The sequence below is a fragment of the Platalea leucorodia genome (genome assembly GCF_965183815.1).
Source record: "Platalea leucorodia genome assembly, chromosome: 2".
NCBI lineage: Eukaryota > Metazoa > Chordata > Aves > Pelecaniformes > Threskiornithidae > Platalea > Platalea leucorodia.
Genome location: NC_138824.1, coordinates 11369848 through 11384380, shown reverse-complemented (window position 1 = coordinate 11384380; position 14533 = coordinate 11369848). Strand labels below are relative to the sequence as shown.

The window sequence follows — 14533 nt, the reverse complement described above, 5'->3', positions numbered from 1 at the left end:
GATCCTTCCACTTTATTCAGTGCTTTTAAGACCATATCTGGAGTACTGTGTCCTGTTCTGGGCTCACCAGTGCAAGATAAGTATTGATATACTGGAGTGAGTCCAGCAGAGGCCACCAAGCTGGTCAAGGGCCTGGAACACAGGCCATATGAGGAAAGGCTGAGAAAGCTGGATTTGTTCAGCTTGGAGAAGAGAAGCTAAAGGCAGACCTTACTGCTGTGTACAAGTACCTGATCAGAAGATGGTAGAGCTAGAGTCTTCTTGAAGGTGCATAGTGATAGAATGGGAGGCAATGGGAGCACCTTGCAATATGGGAAATTCCAAATACATATTAGGGGAAAAAAAAATGCCACGAGGGTAATCAAATAGTGGTGTAGGATGTCCAGAGAGGTTGTGTAGTCTCCATCCTTGGAGATATTCAAATTTAACTGAGCATGGTCCTGAACAAGCTGATCTATTTAGATCTGTTTTGAGCAGGGGATTGGACAAGATGACCTCTGGAGGTCCCTCCCAGCCTAAGCTATGATTCTGGGATTCTGAGAGTATTACTGAGATTGTGAGGGAAAATTTACAGCTACTCATATACTGATTACCACACAGATGTGAACATCTGTTCACAGATGTGAACATTTCAAGCCAGAGGTAGTCTTTATTTTAAAATCTCTTAAAAATGACTGAGAGAGTTTTTTTCCTTTTTGGTAATAATTGTTCAAAACCAGAAAAAGTACTGACATTGAAAGCAACAGGCTGTGAGAGAGGTTTTTCTTCCTGGTAAAGCTTTTTTTGTCAGTTGTAGAGACAGCTTAAGGCTCCTCAGCCATGTAAGCAAATTGTTCTTAAGGCTGGGGAAACAAGGTTGGACATGCTCCTGACATGAAAAAGGGAGCAGCACGAGAAAGAGGTACAAATGCAATGCAGTGAAGAGCCAAAAAACAGAGCCCTGGAAATTTGCTGTCAGCAGAGGATGAGAAGGAGGAGACAGTGACAGTATCTGCTAGAAAACATATTAGCAACAGCTGTGGTCTTATCATAAACCAGCCTGGACAGCAGCAGCTGCAGCAAAAGCTTGGATTTCCAGAGTCCTTCCTGAGCCTGGCATATTAATGTACTTCTTTTGTGTTCACAGTAATCAGGTAAGCTCTGTTTTGTGGACAAAATAAGAAGCACTGAAATTCTCCATGTCTGGAGATCGTTGTGCGATCTTCCACATTTTGCTCACATGTTATTCCATGTGTGTCTTCAGTGTCTTATGGGGACTGCTGAAAATTAGGAATTGCAAAGTGCACATTTCTACAGAAGAGTATTTTTTGCCTTGGAACAGGATAATATTATTTTATTTTTTTGAATTTTGCAAAGCCTTTTGGATTTTTTTCCAGAATGAAATGGTTACATTTACACTATACACATGCAAATAGGTGATCTGTCGCAAGGTTTCTCTGTGAAGCAATTTAAAATTATGGTCACATGGCTTGCTTTCACAGGCTTGTTGTTGTTGTTGTTCTTTTTTCTTTTCTAAGGACAAAACCTCACTGTTCATTAATTTGTAATTAAAAAAACACAGCTGGCATCAATGGACCTGCCTATAATGTCATTGCCTATAATTTCAGTTGGCATGCATTTAGTTGATTTTATCACATGACTGTAGGTAGAAGGGAACCTCATTAAGTTTGCAGAAGAGTAAAATTAGTTGGTATGTATTTCAGACATAAAATACGATTTTTAAAATGCTGTTACCATGGCCAGCTCTTCTTTATTCTCCCAAACAATGATTCTTTATACAGCAATTTCAAGGCTTCATTCTGCATCCATTGAATTATTTGAAGTTTTGCCTGCACAATGACGTGAGATTAACTTGTTCTGTGAGTGGACACCAACAATATTCCATAGGACCTTCCCAGCTGTCCCCAAGGACTAAAGCCTTCAGGGCTGAACACAAGAGTCTCTATGGTTAGTCAATGTGACAGTCCCACCTCTGTGACCAGGTCCAGTGGGAGAAACAGTGGGTCATGTTCTTTCCGGTTTCAACCTCCAACTCCAGTTGTTAAATTCAGAGTATTATTTAATGTGGTTTTTATCCCAGAGTAAATTTATGCCACAAAAATATTTCTGAAAATACAGACGTAAAAAATGTTTTTAGCCATTTTTTTCTTACTACAGCTTGAGGTGCTACTAACAAGAGGATGAACAGGAATCAGTTATGTGTTCTACAACTGACATCCATAGCGGTCTCTTTGCATGCTCATTATAACTTGAGGCAAAGTATTGATTTATTATTATAGACCAGGTGTGCAAGATCCAGTTAAAATAGCAACATATCAATAGATGACTGAAAATAAATTGTCTTCCACATTTTCCATTGAATCTGTAAATGCCTTTAAATGCAAGAAATTTTTCAGATGACCAAAATTGTGTTATATACATAATAAGAAATATATACAATCTTCCATAGATATTTATTCATTGTGAAATTCCTAGACTTGTGCAGTTAAAAATACAATTGTGAAATAAAAGTAACCATCTTTTATCTAAATGTGTTCTTAAAGGAAGAAGTGAAGAGACAGAAGTGCATTTCTGCCCCTGAGAATGAGCCAGATAGAATTATTCTATTCAGCCAATAATTTGGTGTAAAAACCTGATCTCACTGAAGTCAACAGTAATAGGATTGAATCCTTAGTTTTAATTCTTCCTTGAGAGTGAAATTTTCACTTGCACGGAGAGACAGGATAAGGCTAATGCATTGCTTCAGTCTCATTTAGACTTTACCATACCGCCACTTCCCTCTTTACTGAAACAGACTTTACAGATCGTCTTCGCCCATCTACATAAGTGTAAGCTTTTTTCTAATCAGAGTTCTATTCTAAGAACATCTCTAGAATACATTCATTTCTTTTAATAAACAGAAAACACAACACTTTTTAATCAAGATAACATTAAATGCTTGAAAACACTCCAAATTTTCTGGAAACAGACTTTGTCCCGGAGGCCCTAGTTTTGCCTTCACTCGTTACCTTGTGCAGAACACAGAGTCTACTTGACTTTCTTCCTCCTTTTTCTTAAAGTGTCTATATCTTATATGCTGGTATAAATACTTTTATATAACAGAAATAGTAATTTCCTCAAAGATGCATAAATCTGTACGGAGCTCATATGTTCTTCCTGAGTATACTTTCAAATCAAGTTATAACCATATCACCTATCTTGATGGTTAGTTACATTTTAAATTGCACTTATAATTTTTTCTTCAAATTTAAATTGAGGGAAAATGGATTTTGAATTGTAATAAGAGAGGGAGAAAATTAATTTAAGGCTTTTGATGTAGGTAGATGGATACATTACTTTGTGGAAAAATAAAATATTGCTACATAAAGAAGTTTCACCATGCAAGAGCTGCATTTAGTCATGTAAATTAATATGAATTCTATGAATTTGATTGATTTCCAGGTCAACACAAATGCAATGGTTTGTAATAATACTTGGTATAAAAACTTGCTTTAACAGACATGAATTATTGTCCGTACATCAGGACTCAATAAGTAACAGTACCTGGCACACTAACTAGCTCCATTGGCTTTGCAGACACCATGCAGAGCAGAATCCCGTTCAGAAAATGTGGTGGTGGTAGAATCCACACCTAATAATTTAGCACTGTTCCAAAAATTTTCCATCATTTTTGAGGAAGGATCACATTTTGAAACACTTCTTTCTTTGAACAATGCACTACTGTGTTCAAGTACTGTGTTCAGCTCTGGGGTCCCCAGCATAAGAAAGACATGGACCTGTTGGAGCAGGTCCAGAGGAGGGCTACAAAGATGACCAGAGGGATGGAGCACCTCCTCTATGAGGGCAGGTTGAGAGAATTGGGCTTGTTCAGCCTGGAGAAGAGAAGGCTCCAGGGAGACCTTATAGCAGCCTCCCAGTACTTAAAGGGGGCCTACAGAAAAGATGGGGAGGGACTCTTTATCAGGGAGTGCAGTGACAGAACAAGGGGTAATGGCTTTAAACTGAAAGAGGGTAGATTTAGATTAGACATTAGGAAGAAATTCGTTACTGTGAGGGCGGTGATACACTGGCACAGGTTGCCCAGAGAAGTTGTGGATGCCCCATCCCTGGAAGTGCTCAAGGCCAGGTTGGATGGGACTTTGCGCAACCTGGTCTAGTGGAAGGTGTCCCTGCCCATGACAGTGGGGGTTGGAATTAGATGATTTTTAAGGTCCCTTCCAACCCAAACCATTCTATGATTCTACGTTTCTACTCTATTACTCATGTGAGCTTCATTTAGGATAGTTGAGGAGGTACCAGCACAAGGATTTTTAAAAGTAATCTTTAATTTTTAAAGTGCAGAGATAATTTGTAAAATGACTTCATAAAAATTTCAAATCTTCTTCCCATGAGTATGCAGAATAATAGCTGCTCACTTTTATGGCCAAGCAAGTGGTAACAATGTTTAGATTTGTTTTATGGAGCTAAAACAATAATGGGAATTTGATCCAAATTCTGGACTCTATTCTGACTCATGTCAGCAAGTAATAAACCAAAGTCAATCAATTTACTTCTAATACTAGTTCATCTACAAGTCAGGCAACAAATTTTGACTTTCAAGTCACAATTTTGAGTACTCATAGAAGTCAGAAAAAGCAGGATTGTCAATGAAGCAAACTTGATGTCCTTTCCTGCAAGTTTCCCAGACTCTTGAAACTCCTTATTTACTCTGGGGGAAGTTTCACATGTAGACATACATGTGTATTAGTTCAGTGTTCAGTACCTTGGTGTGGAAGTCATGAGGAAAGACAATACGTATCAAAACTGTCAGACTTACTTACAAAATTATGTTCCAAGTAGAACCTACATATTGACAATTGCTACTTTTAGCTACAATATTTTTATTATCTACCACCAGGTTAAATTTGTCCCATCTCTTTCTTACCCCTATTCACAAAGTTTTCAGCTTTCATCAGGCTACTACTCTATGAGTCCTGGGGTACTGAACTTCAGAGATTATCAGAATTTATCTGAAGAATATGAAAGAAGCTAGAAGAATCATCACATTTGTTACTTTGCTGTACTTTACACAGACTTGGCAAGCAAATAAAAAATTTAAAATACTGTGGTTCTTTGATGTTTTTCTAGAAGTATAGCAACATAAGAGTGATGTTTAATACGTCTTTATGGCTTTGGGAGCAGTATATTGGCTGTACAAATTAACATTACTACAGAAATATTTTTTATAATAGCCAGGTCAGGAAACCCAAACTGGAAAGTAACAGCAACCTGAATTCCTCCTTCTCCTATTTCAACACCTGACATGGATTTACCTCTCCCCTGAACAGCGCTGCTGAGTAATGTGCATTTCAGGTCTAATGATAAAATAACTTCATTGACTGTGTGTTTGCACACAGATCCCTGATCTGATTTAGAGATAATGAAAACCACATTGTTTAAATTAGTATGATGCTGTGGGGTATAACCCAGATTGTAATCTGATCCGTACAGTCACTGTTACAATATGCTACCTGAAAAAGAAGAAATCTAGTTTGAATTTGAGCTGAGTTTGAAAAGAAAATGGAAAGTCATCCTTGATGACCTGAATAGTCATAATAGATCATCTGTCTTTGCCTGAAATGTGTCTACATGAGCTGCTTCATCTCCGTTAGAGTCAATGAAGTCAGCGAGTTCTGTCAGTCAGTTCCCCTGACCAATAAAGATGCCTATTTCAAGATAAAATTAATCATTTCCTAAAACTCCATGGACTACAGTGAGAATTTAGAAAATAAATCGTGTGCAAACACCTACACTGGAGACATCCCAAATTAGGCAAGAGAAATCCCAGACTAGCTATTCAAAGTGAGATGTTTGAACCAGTAATCAAATCTCCTAAAGTCAGTGAAAGGAGATCAGCACCTCCACAAAGCAATTAATCCTATCCTTGGATTCGTGTTTATATCAGATGGAAGGAAACATATCTCCACTACAGGGAACCTTGAAGGTTGTCTTAGATTAGACACCAGCAGTGGATTTTGTTCAAGATTAGATGTAGACATGTGAGGCAAGTATCTCAGCTACCATTATAGTCAAAAGGGCTGCTTCTTTTGGTCTAGCGTTATTTGAGATGATCTAGGATATCCTGCCCCGTGTCCAGTTGCCACTCCAGACGACTACAGGTCATATGCCATAATTTCCAGCCTGTTGCAAATGTGTAAGGTGTGCTAAAGTGCATCAAATGTTATTGGATGTAGATATTTAGGTGAATAAATGGAGCACAATGAAAATTCAATCCCTTCTAAAGGAAGAATGTTGTGTAAAGTTAATGTGTAAGAAATCAACCATTTGTATTATGTTATCTACCATAGAATCGACCACAGAAGATGAACAGAGTAAATACACTGTATTCCTAATCTCAATGTATTTAAGTATGAAAAACCTGTGAGGAAAGGCTCTAATGTTAATATTTGCTTTTACACAAGCATTCTTCTCTCCAATTTACAAGTTTGATTCAAAGATACTACTACTGCCACCAGTACATGCACAGAAATGTGATTGTGCTTATGTGGAAAACAGAGCATCTGCTTCACCCTCTTTGTTCAGATACAGGAGGGAGGAAAATATCACTCTGCAGCCTTGATGAGCTGCTGTGCCCATAGACAAGTACCATCACTACCTCTTCTAAGAAATGAATCCTGACCTTGTATAAAGAATGCAAAACTCGCACTGAAGTAAAAAAAAATGCCTCATTCATATGTTTGGGAGCAGAATTCAGCTCTCAGAACTAAACCAGCTTGCACTCACCTGCTGCTTTAATTCTGAAATGCATTTTCAATTGATGTCTTGTATAAATCATGAATTGAGAGCAATGTGCTTTATCAAGAAGACAGTATTCCAGTCACAAAGTGCCATCCAAATGGAAAGCCCCCAAAAGTAAACAAAAATTACCAGAACATTACAACTATATCTTGGAGTTCTCCATGACAGACTCTTGCATTGATTATCACACATTTACACGGTATCAGTTTTCATTTGGTCATTGTTGTTTAAAGCAGGAGAAGGCTTGCTCTTCTGACCATCAGTTCCTCCTTTGGATGTGTCCTGGAAGAAAAGCCTTGGCATCCACAGCGACATTAAAATTCGTTTGTATTCATTCCGAAAATTCTGGTTAAGAAGTCCGTATATTATTGCATTAAGGCAGCTGTTGAAATAGGCCATGAAGTAGCTTATAATGAATAACCATTCAGGAACTTTTGGTGCCATTTCTGTAGGATCAATGGCTACAGCCAGTCCAATGAAGTTTAGAGGTGCCCAGCAAAAGGCAAAAATCACAAAAACCACAAACATGGTAAGAAAGTTTCTGAAGTCACTTGGCTTCAGTCTTGGCTTTGTTTCTGACTTGACTCGTCTTCTAACTTGAAGCACTAAAACCCAAATTCGAAGGTAGCAGAAGCTCACAATGGTGATAGGGACGATGAAGTGAATTACCACAACAGCTATCGTGTAGTAGGAGCTTGCAGTCTGAACAAATGTGCATGAATAGATGCGTGGATCATACTTTAAAGAGCCAACAAAAAAATTTGGCACAGTTGCAATTACTGTTAATACCCAGACTAAGGAGACGTACAGCATTGTGTTCCAACAGCTGTACACTTTGTCATAGGCAAAACTATGACATATATAGCAATATCGGTTTATTGCAATTGCAGTGATGTTGAAAATAGAGCCTATTACACTTAGTCCCATCACAAAGCCACTCACTTTACAGTGCATTTCACCCAAAGTCCATCCATTGTGGAAAATAGCTAAGAGCACCAGTGGGTATGGATACAAGGCCACCACCAGATCAGCCAAAGCCAGGCTTACCACAAATGCATTACCTAGGGAAAAAGAAAAATACATAGACATAAGTCTGAAAGCTAGCATAGTTGTGAACAAGAAGAAAATATGATATATCATTTTGGATATCTGCAATGCTAAATTATTGTTGATGTCAGCAAGCAGCAGGTATATAGGATGACTAGGTCTGTATGGGAAATTATTTTACAATTCAACTTAGAACACCATGGAAATACCTGCAGCAACATGATGTTTCAAATCTGTTGGTGACTTGATTATATCCTCCTTTCTATTTTAATCTTTAATAACCATAATCATCAGCCATCCATTACATAAGCATGTGTTGAGTTGTTTCAGTGTAGCTAACTCCACAGCTGGATTGAATAAGATGAAAAAGAAAAAAAAAGTCTAAATTGTGCCAGGTAGGCAGGCTATTATGTCATTCTAACCTATCACTGGAATACAACAGGCTTGACAGGTATCAAGGGAAGGGATATGCAAGGACTAGGTCTGTAAGGATTAGAAGGATGTGTTAGTTTATGGCTAAATTGCTACACAGTAGTCTGTAGTACAGATATTTTCTGTATGAATGGCCTGCCCATCCTGCAGTTATTTTCCCATTGGATTGACTAAGAAAGAGTGAATTGCCTTGACCACCCTCTGTAGAAAGGCATATTTAATTTTACAAAGGAAAAATGCATGAATGCAAGAGAAAGTATTCAAATTAGGAAAAATATTTTCCCCCAAAGGGTTACCAAGCACTGGCACAGGCTGCCCAGGGAAGTGGTTGAGTCCTCATCCCTGGAGATATTTAAAAGACATGCAGATGTGGTGCTTAGGGACACAGTTTAGTGGTGGACTTGGCAGTGATACGTTAACAGTTGGACTCGATGATCTTAAAGGTCTTTTCCAAGCTAAATGATTCTATGATTCTATGAAATTCATGGGATGAGCCTTTAGATCCTTTTCTGATGATGATGTTTAAAGAAGTTTTGGTGATATGTTTAAGACTTACCATCTCTCTTTAAACAGTGTCCTTTTCATCAGTTTGAAATTTCTGGGCATTGTATCGAAGGATACTTTAATAAAATAGTGAGATAGTAAACCATATTCCTGAAAAGATGAGATTCTTACCATGGTAAGTAGTGCCTTCCTTGCTTTTTAAGAAAAATGTGAAATCCTTCTCTAGGAACTCCCCAGGAGACAGAAAATAGAGGTACTAACTTTAGATTCTTGGCATTTACGTAGCATAAAACACATTTCTGGTTTGCATACTCACTTTTTTGCTTTAAGTCCTTCACAAAGTGAACAGATGTGCAAAAGACCCAAGTAGCTTTTAAAATTGTGTGTAGAACCTAATTATTTTTTTAAAAGAGCAAATAGATACTCAATTCTACAAATTCTGAGCTTTCTAACCCTTATCTAGGAAAGACGTGCTCCATTTAATTTTAAGCACAGAAATAATGCTGTGGATAAGGACGTCATTAGCTGGGATCCAGAAAACCAACAACCCTGTAGGATTAAACTGTTCCACCTGCTCTGTATCTATAGCTTGCTTAACCTGAATTAAGGAATGGGGAGCACTCTTTCTCCCAGGGGAAGACCATGCTCATCGGAATTTGCACAACAGCTAGTGAACTTAGAAAGCAGGATGATCCATCTGTAGCTACAGAAATATGGCTCATCTCAAGAGTGGTGTACAACTTATTTTACATAGTTTCTTGTTATACATTTAGCAGACTGTCTCACACTCTCTTTATGCATCAAAGGCCAAAACAAGTGTTATCAATCATAGCTACAGTTCACTGCAGCAATTCCATGCTATTTGTCTCAGAAGTAGGATGTAAAACCAATAGCACTGTTGCTTTTTCTGTCCTCCCAAGTCATAGTCACTCCCTGCTTTAGGGTTGAGGGGGTCTATTTGAGTATATTGTTGGACCTGCACAAGGAGGCATTTCCTGCTGGCTTTATATGTGCTATACTGAATACAATTCAGTAATGTTATGCTGGTGTGAAAAGGCAAACATAATTTTCAGATGCATACCCATAACTCTTTGAAAACATATAAAGTAATTTTTCTGTCTTACTCAGGATTGAATCATAGAATACCAGGTTGGAAGGGATCTCAAGGATCATCTGGTCCAACCTTTCTAGGCAAGAGCACAGTCTAGAGGAGATGGCCCAGCACCATGTCCAGCTGAGTCTTAAAAGTGTCCAGTGTATTGGAGTCAACCACTTCCCTGGGGAGATTATTCCAATGGCTGACTGTTCTCATTGTGAAAAATTGTCCTCTAATGTCCAATCAGAATCTCCTTAAGAGTAACTTGTACCTGTTACCCCTTGCCCTCACTGTGTGACTCCTTCTAAAAAGGGAGTCTCCATCTTCTTTGTAACTACCCTTTAAGTACTGGGACATGGTGATGAGATCATGTCTAAGCCTCCTTTTCTCAAGGCTGAAGAAACCCAGCTCTCTCAGCCTTTCCTCATATGGAAGGCTTCCCAGTCCTTTGATCATCTTGGTGGCCCTTCTCTGGACCCTCTCCAGCCTGTCCACATCTTTTTTGTATAGCAGGGACCAGAACTGTACACAGTATTCCAGGTGTGACCTGACAAGCGCTGAGTAGAGTGGGATAATGACTTCTTTATCTCTGCTGGTGATGCCCTTTTTGATGCAACCCAGCATCCTATTGGCCTTCTTGGCCGCAGCAGCACCCTGTTCACTCATGTTGAGCTTCCTGTCCACCAGGACCGCCAGGTCCCTTTCCACAGAGCTGCTACCCGGCTGGGTAGATCCCAGTCTGTGCTGCGCTCCTGGAATATGTTTTCCCAGGTACAAGACCTTACACTTGTCCTTGTTGAACTTCATAAGGTTCTTGTTAGCCCACTCTTCCAGCCTATCCAGATCTTCCTGCAGGGTGTCTCTTCCTTCCAGGGTGTCTACTTCCCCACTTAGTTTGGTATCATTGGCAAACTTCATCAGACTACACTTGATCCCATTATCCAGATCACTTATGGGGATATTGAAGACTGCTAAGGCATTAGAAAAATGCCTCCAGTTTGGGGCTTCGCACTTCAAGAAAGAAGTAAACCCTAATTAGAGCTAATCTAGAGCAAAGCAAATGTCTACTAGTTTTACGATCTGTGAGGAAAGATTGAACAAACTAGGGAGAGGATTGAGGGGGACGTGATAACCTCAAATAAGTGAAGCAGGAAGGATATAATCCATTCCCATGACTGTGGCGAACACAAACAAGCTTCAGTCACAACAAGGAAGTTTCAGATTAGACATTGAGAAAAACACTTTATGGCAAGAAGAAGGAAGTGCTGGAACACCTTGCTTTGAGTCTGCCATTGGAAGCTGAAAAAAAGTTAAATAAACATTCATCAATACTGGCCTAGATACAGCTGATCCCTGTTTTGAGCATAGGAAGGACGAGATGACTTTGAAGGCCTTTTCTAGCCATATGATAAGTAGGATAAAAGACAAGACTAACAAAGGAGCAGAGGCATCTTTGTCAGAATGTATTTACATCATGGCAACAAGAATTTCTCTTACATTTTTTCATCACTGTATCTGACATTAGAAGATAGAAAAGTCAGAAGAAAGAAAGAAAAAAATACTTTTTTCTGCTTTAGAATGCCTTTTGGAGAAAGACAGAGTTTAGGCCAAGGTGTGTGTTAAGATTAATCTAATCTGTAAGGCCTCCCAGAGTCAGTTTATACACAAAATGTAATTGTTCAGTTAAAATCAAGTGGGCATTCAGCTCTTTCAATCATATTTGGAAATTTGCTGTAAAGTACATTTGTCAGGAGAATTTCAAAATTCTGAGTGTAATTTAGGACTTCTTGAAAATTCCAGCTGCAATGAATAAGGACAGTTAGCAATGAACTTGTCAAAAACATAATATACCACTTTACAACGTAGAAGAAAAATGGTGCAATATCTATAAAGACCTCAAGCGATTTGTCACTTTTATGGCTGTTTACAGGGTTGGGTGTTCACACTGTGCACTGAAAAGTAAGGTCCAATGTTTTTTCTTTCTATTTGGCTGACTGCAGGATGAAGTTTTATATTACTGCAATGAATAATCTACAAAAGTAGAGAGAAACTTTTCTAATTCATAAAAAATACATAATCAACATTTTGAGAAATCAAAGATCTTAGATGTCTTTTAAGTGCTTGGAGAAAGTAAATGTTCCTCGATACACCTAAGACACAGCATCTGGAGTGGCTTTAATTACATTTGTAAGATAACCAAAGAGGTAACTTTTTGCTATCTGTAACAAAATAGAAACCACAGGAAGCTCATCTAGTTGGAATTATTATCATTATTTCCATAATTTACCCAATGGACTTTGTTCCTAGATTTCAGTTTCATCAGACAGAAGATTATACTAATTTATAAGAAACACATTTGCTCACTGGAATCTAAAGACCCCTTAATTACAAGCAGTAGCTACTAAAAGCCAAATATCTAGCCAGGGACTCAAAAAGATACACATCTGCACTGTTTTAAACATTGATAGCTGGGTTTAGCTGATGTTGACTTTGGGTGCAATGGAATGAGATTGATATTTCATGAAGCAGTCTCGCATATTGGTTTTGTTACCCCAATTACCAGAAAAAAGAGAACTTTCACACTTTCTTGCAGCCTTGGTATGACTTGATATTGTAGGAATTTAATCACACAACAAACTTTTTGGTGAGGCCAGGATGCCTAAGGGCTAAGCATCTGCCTTCTGAAAAGACAATTGAGTTCTAATGTCTCTATCAAAACCAGAAGCAATTGCAATCACCAACGATTTTTTAAAGGTTTTGCTTCTTTCTTTGGTTTCAATCTGGCTAAAATGATTATATATCATGGCATTTTATTTTTTATCAGATGGTGTTTTAGTTGTTACATACTTGTTTAACAAGTTGTTACACATTGCATACAGACATCACACTCTTAGCTCTATTTCCCCCTGGCTACAGTAATGTTCATACTTGTGTACTCTTCTTCTGCATCCATTACTCTTGTCTTCTTTAGCATACAAAGGCCTAGCTTCAAGACAGGAAAATTGTTTCTACATAGCCTATCGTGCAGACTGTTGCATTTCGCTCTGCCCCTCCTCTCCTACTGTCGAACTTGGGTCGCTGTGTAGCAACAAATGTCAGGAGTAGGGACAGGCAAGGCAGAAAGTGAATGACTATAATGCATTGGTAGATTTTTTTAAATACCAAGGATTGATGACTCAGGATAGTTATTGTATTCTTCAATTTCGATATCCTAACCTTACTCTTGCAGATTTCTTACTTCATTATATCTTCAGTTGGAATATAAGTGGGAAAGCTCTTTGTTTGGGCTTAAGGTTTAAAAACCCCTCCAATAATCAGTACTGTTTACATTTAAATAGCCTTTTATACTGGCTGAGAATGATAAGAACTAGGGTTTTTCTATGATATCACTCTGACAACTACCTGTAGGTATTTACCTGTACTAAAGGAGGAGCAAGATCTTGACTTCAATGAAGTAAATAAGAGTCCTATCATTCTATAAAATGAAGCCAATCATCTTCTGCAGAGTTCACAGTAATAGATATCGTCAAAAAGAAGTTAGACTGACAGACTGTCTGTCCATAGACACTAGGCATTTCTCTAGTGCTAGCTCACTCTTTGACACCCTTTTTTATTCCTCTGCCAGACTCCTGTAGCCCCTGTACTCAAACTTAAAAAAGAGAGTTCTGGAAGGCTTCCGATAGCTTTCTTGTTGTGGCTGATGTATAAAGACAGAATCTGGGCTCAGTTTGTAGACAGTCTTCTAGCCAAAGACACAAGATATTCACTTCAGGGATGCATGGTGTCATCCATTCTGTAAGTTCCTAACACTAAGCATACAAAATTATTTTTTGCTCTATTTTTAAAATGTTCACAAAATACACAAGGTGAGTCTAGTCTCTTAGTTCTTTCCTGTAAGTCATTAAAGGAAAAAAAAGTTTTACAGTCTCGATCATAATTCATAAGTGATATGCTGCTTGCATACAAAATCCTTCCTCAGCTGTGACATCACCTCTCTCTAATAAAGGTAACCTTAATCCTGATACTAGGCTTGGTATGGAACTTGCTGGTGGCCTATAATTTTTGTTTCTGACTACCAGCAATTTGTGGAAACAAAATGTTATTTTTATAGTTTTAATCTTAATGTTATTGGCTTATATTATATTATGTTATATTATATTATATTATATTATATTATATTATATTATATTATATTATATTATATTATATTATATTATATTAGTGTAAATTACCTGCCTTTTAGGCCTCTTTAATGACTGCTGAAGGTAATGGGAGAATTACCATAGACTTAAAGGAGACATTAATCAGATATAAGAAAATAAAGACGTCTTATTAATAAGAACATGAAATACTGAAAGCAACAAAAATGAAAAAAAATGAAATACTTGAATTATATTTGGATGTAAAAGAACAAAAATCAAAGCCTAAACCACTTTCATAGTTCCTACCACTTTTAAAAGAGTAGATCTTACCTTCAGACAAAGAGAAATAGCAGTGCGTTAATCCCAAGGCATGTTAGCCGTGATTCGCTACAGCAAGTGGCTTATTGGGTCTATTGTTTGAGTCTAGACCAACATGAAGATTGAAGAGGCATATATAACAGCTTGAAGAAAGCAGTCAGTCCTTCAGTCAAGAAGCCTGTCCCTCTTTAATCTC

At 37.9% G+C, this 14533-nt stretch overlaps 1 protein-coding gene across 1 annotated transcript in view; it reads right to left on the bottom strand.

Annotated features, from left to right (window-relative positions):
* Positions 1-6990: 6990 nt before the first annotated feature.
* The window catches only part of MTNR1B (melatonin receptor 1B), a gene marked incomplete at both ends in the record, with an annotated part of 33159 nt that continues 25616 nt past the window's right edge, over positions 6991-14533 (bottom strand). Inside the window, one exon of the mRNA XM_082305033.1 lies at positions 6991-7859. Within this exon, the coding sequence (XP_082161159.1) occupies positions 6991-7859 (869 nt within the window). The remainder of the gene's footprint in view (positions 7860-14533) is intronic.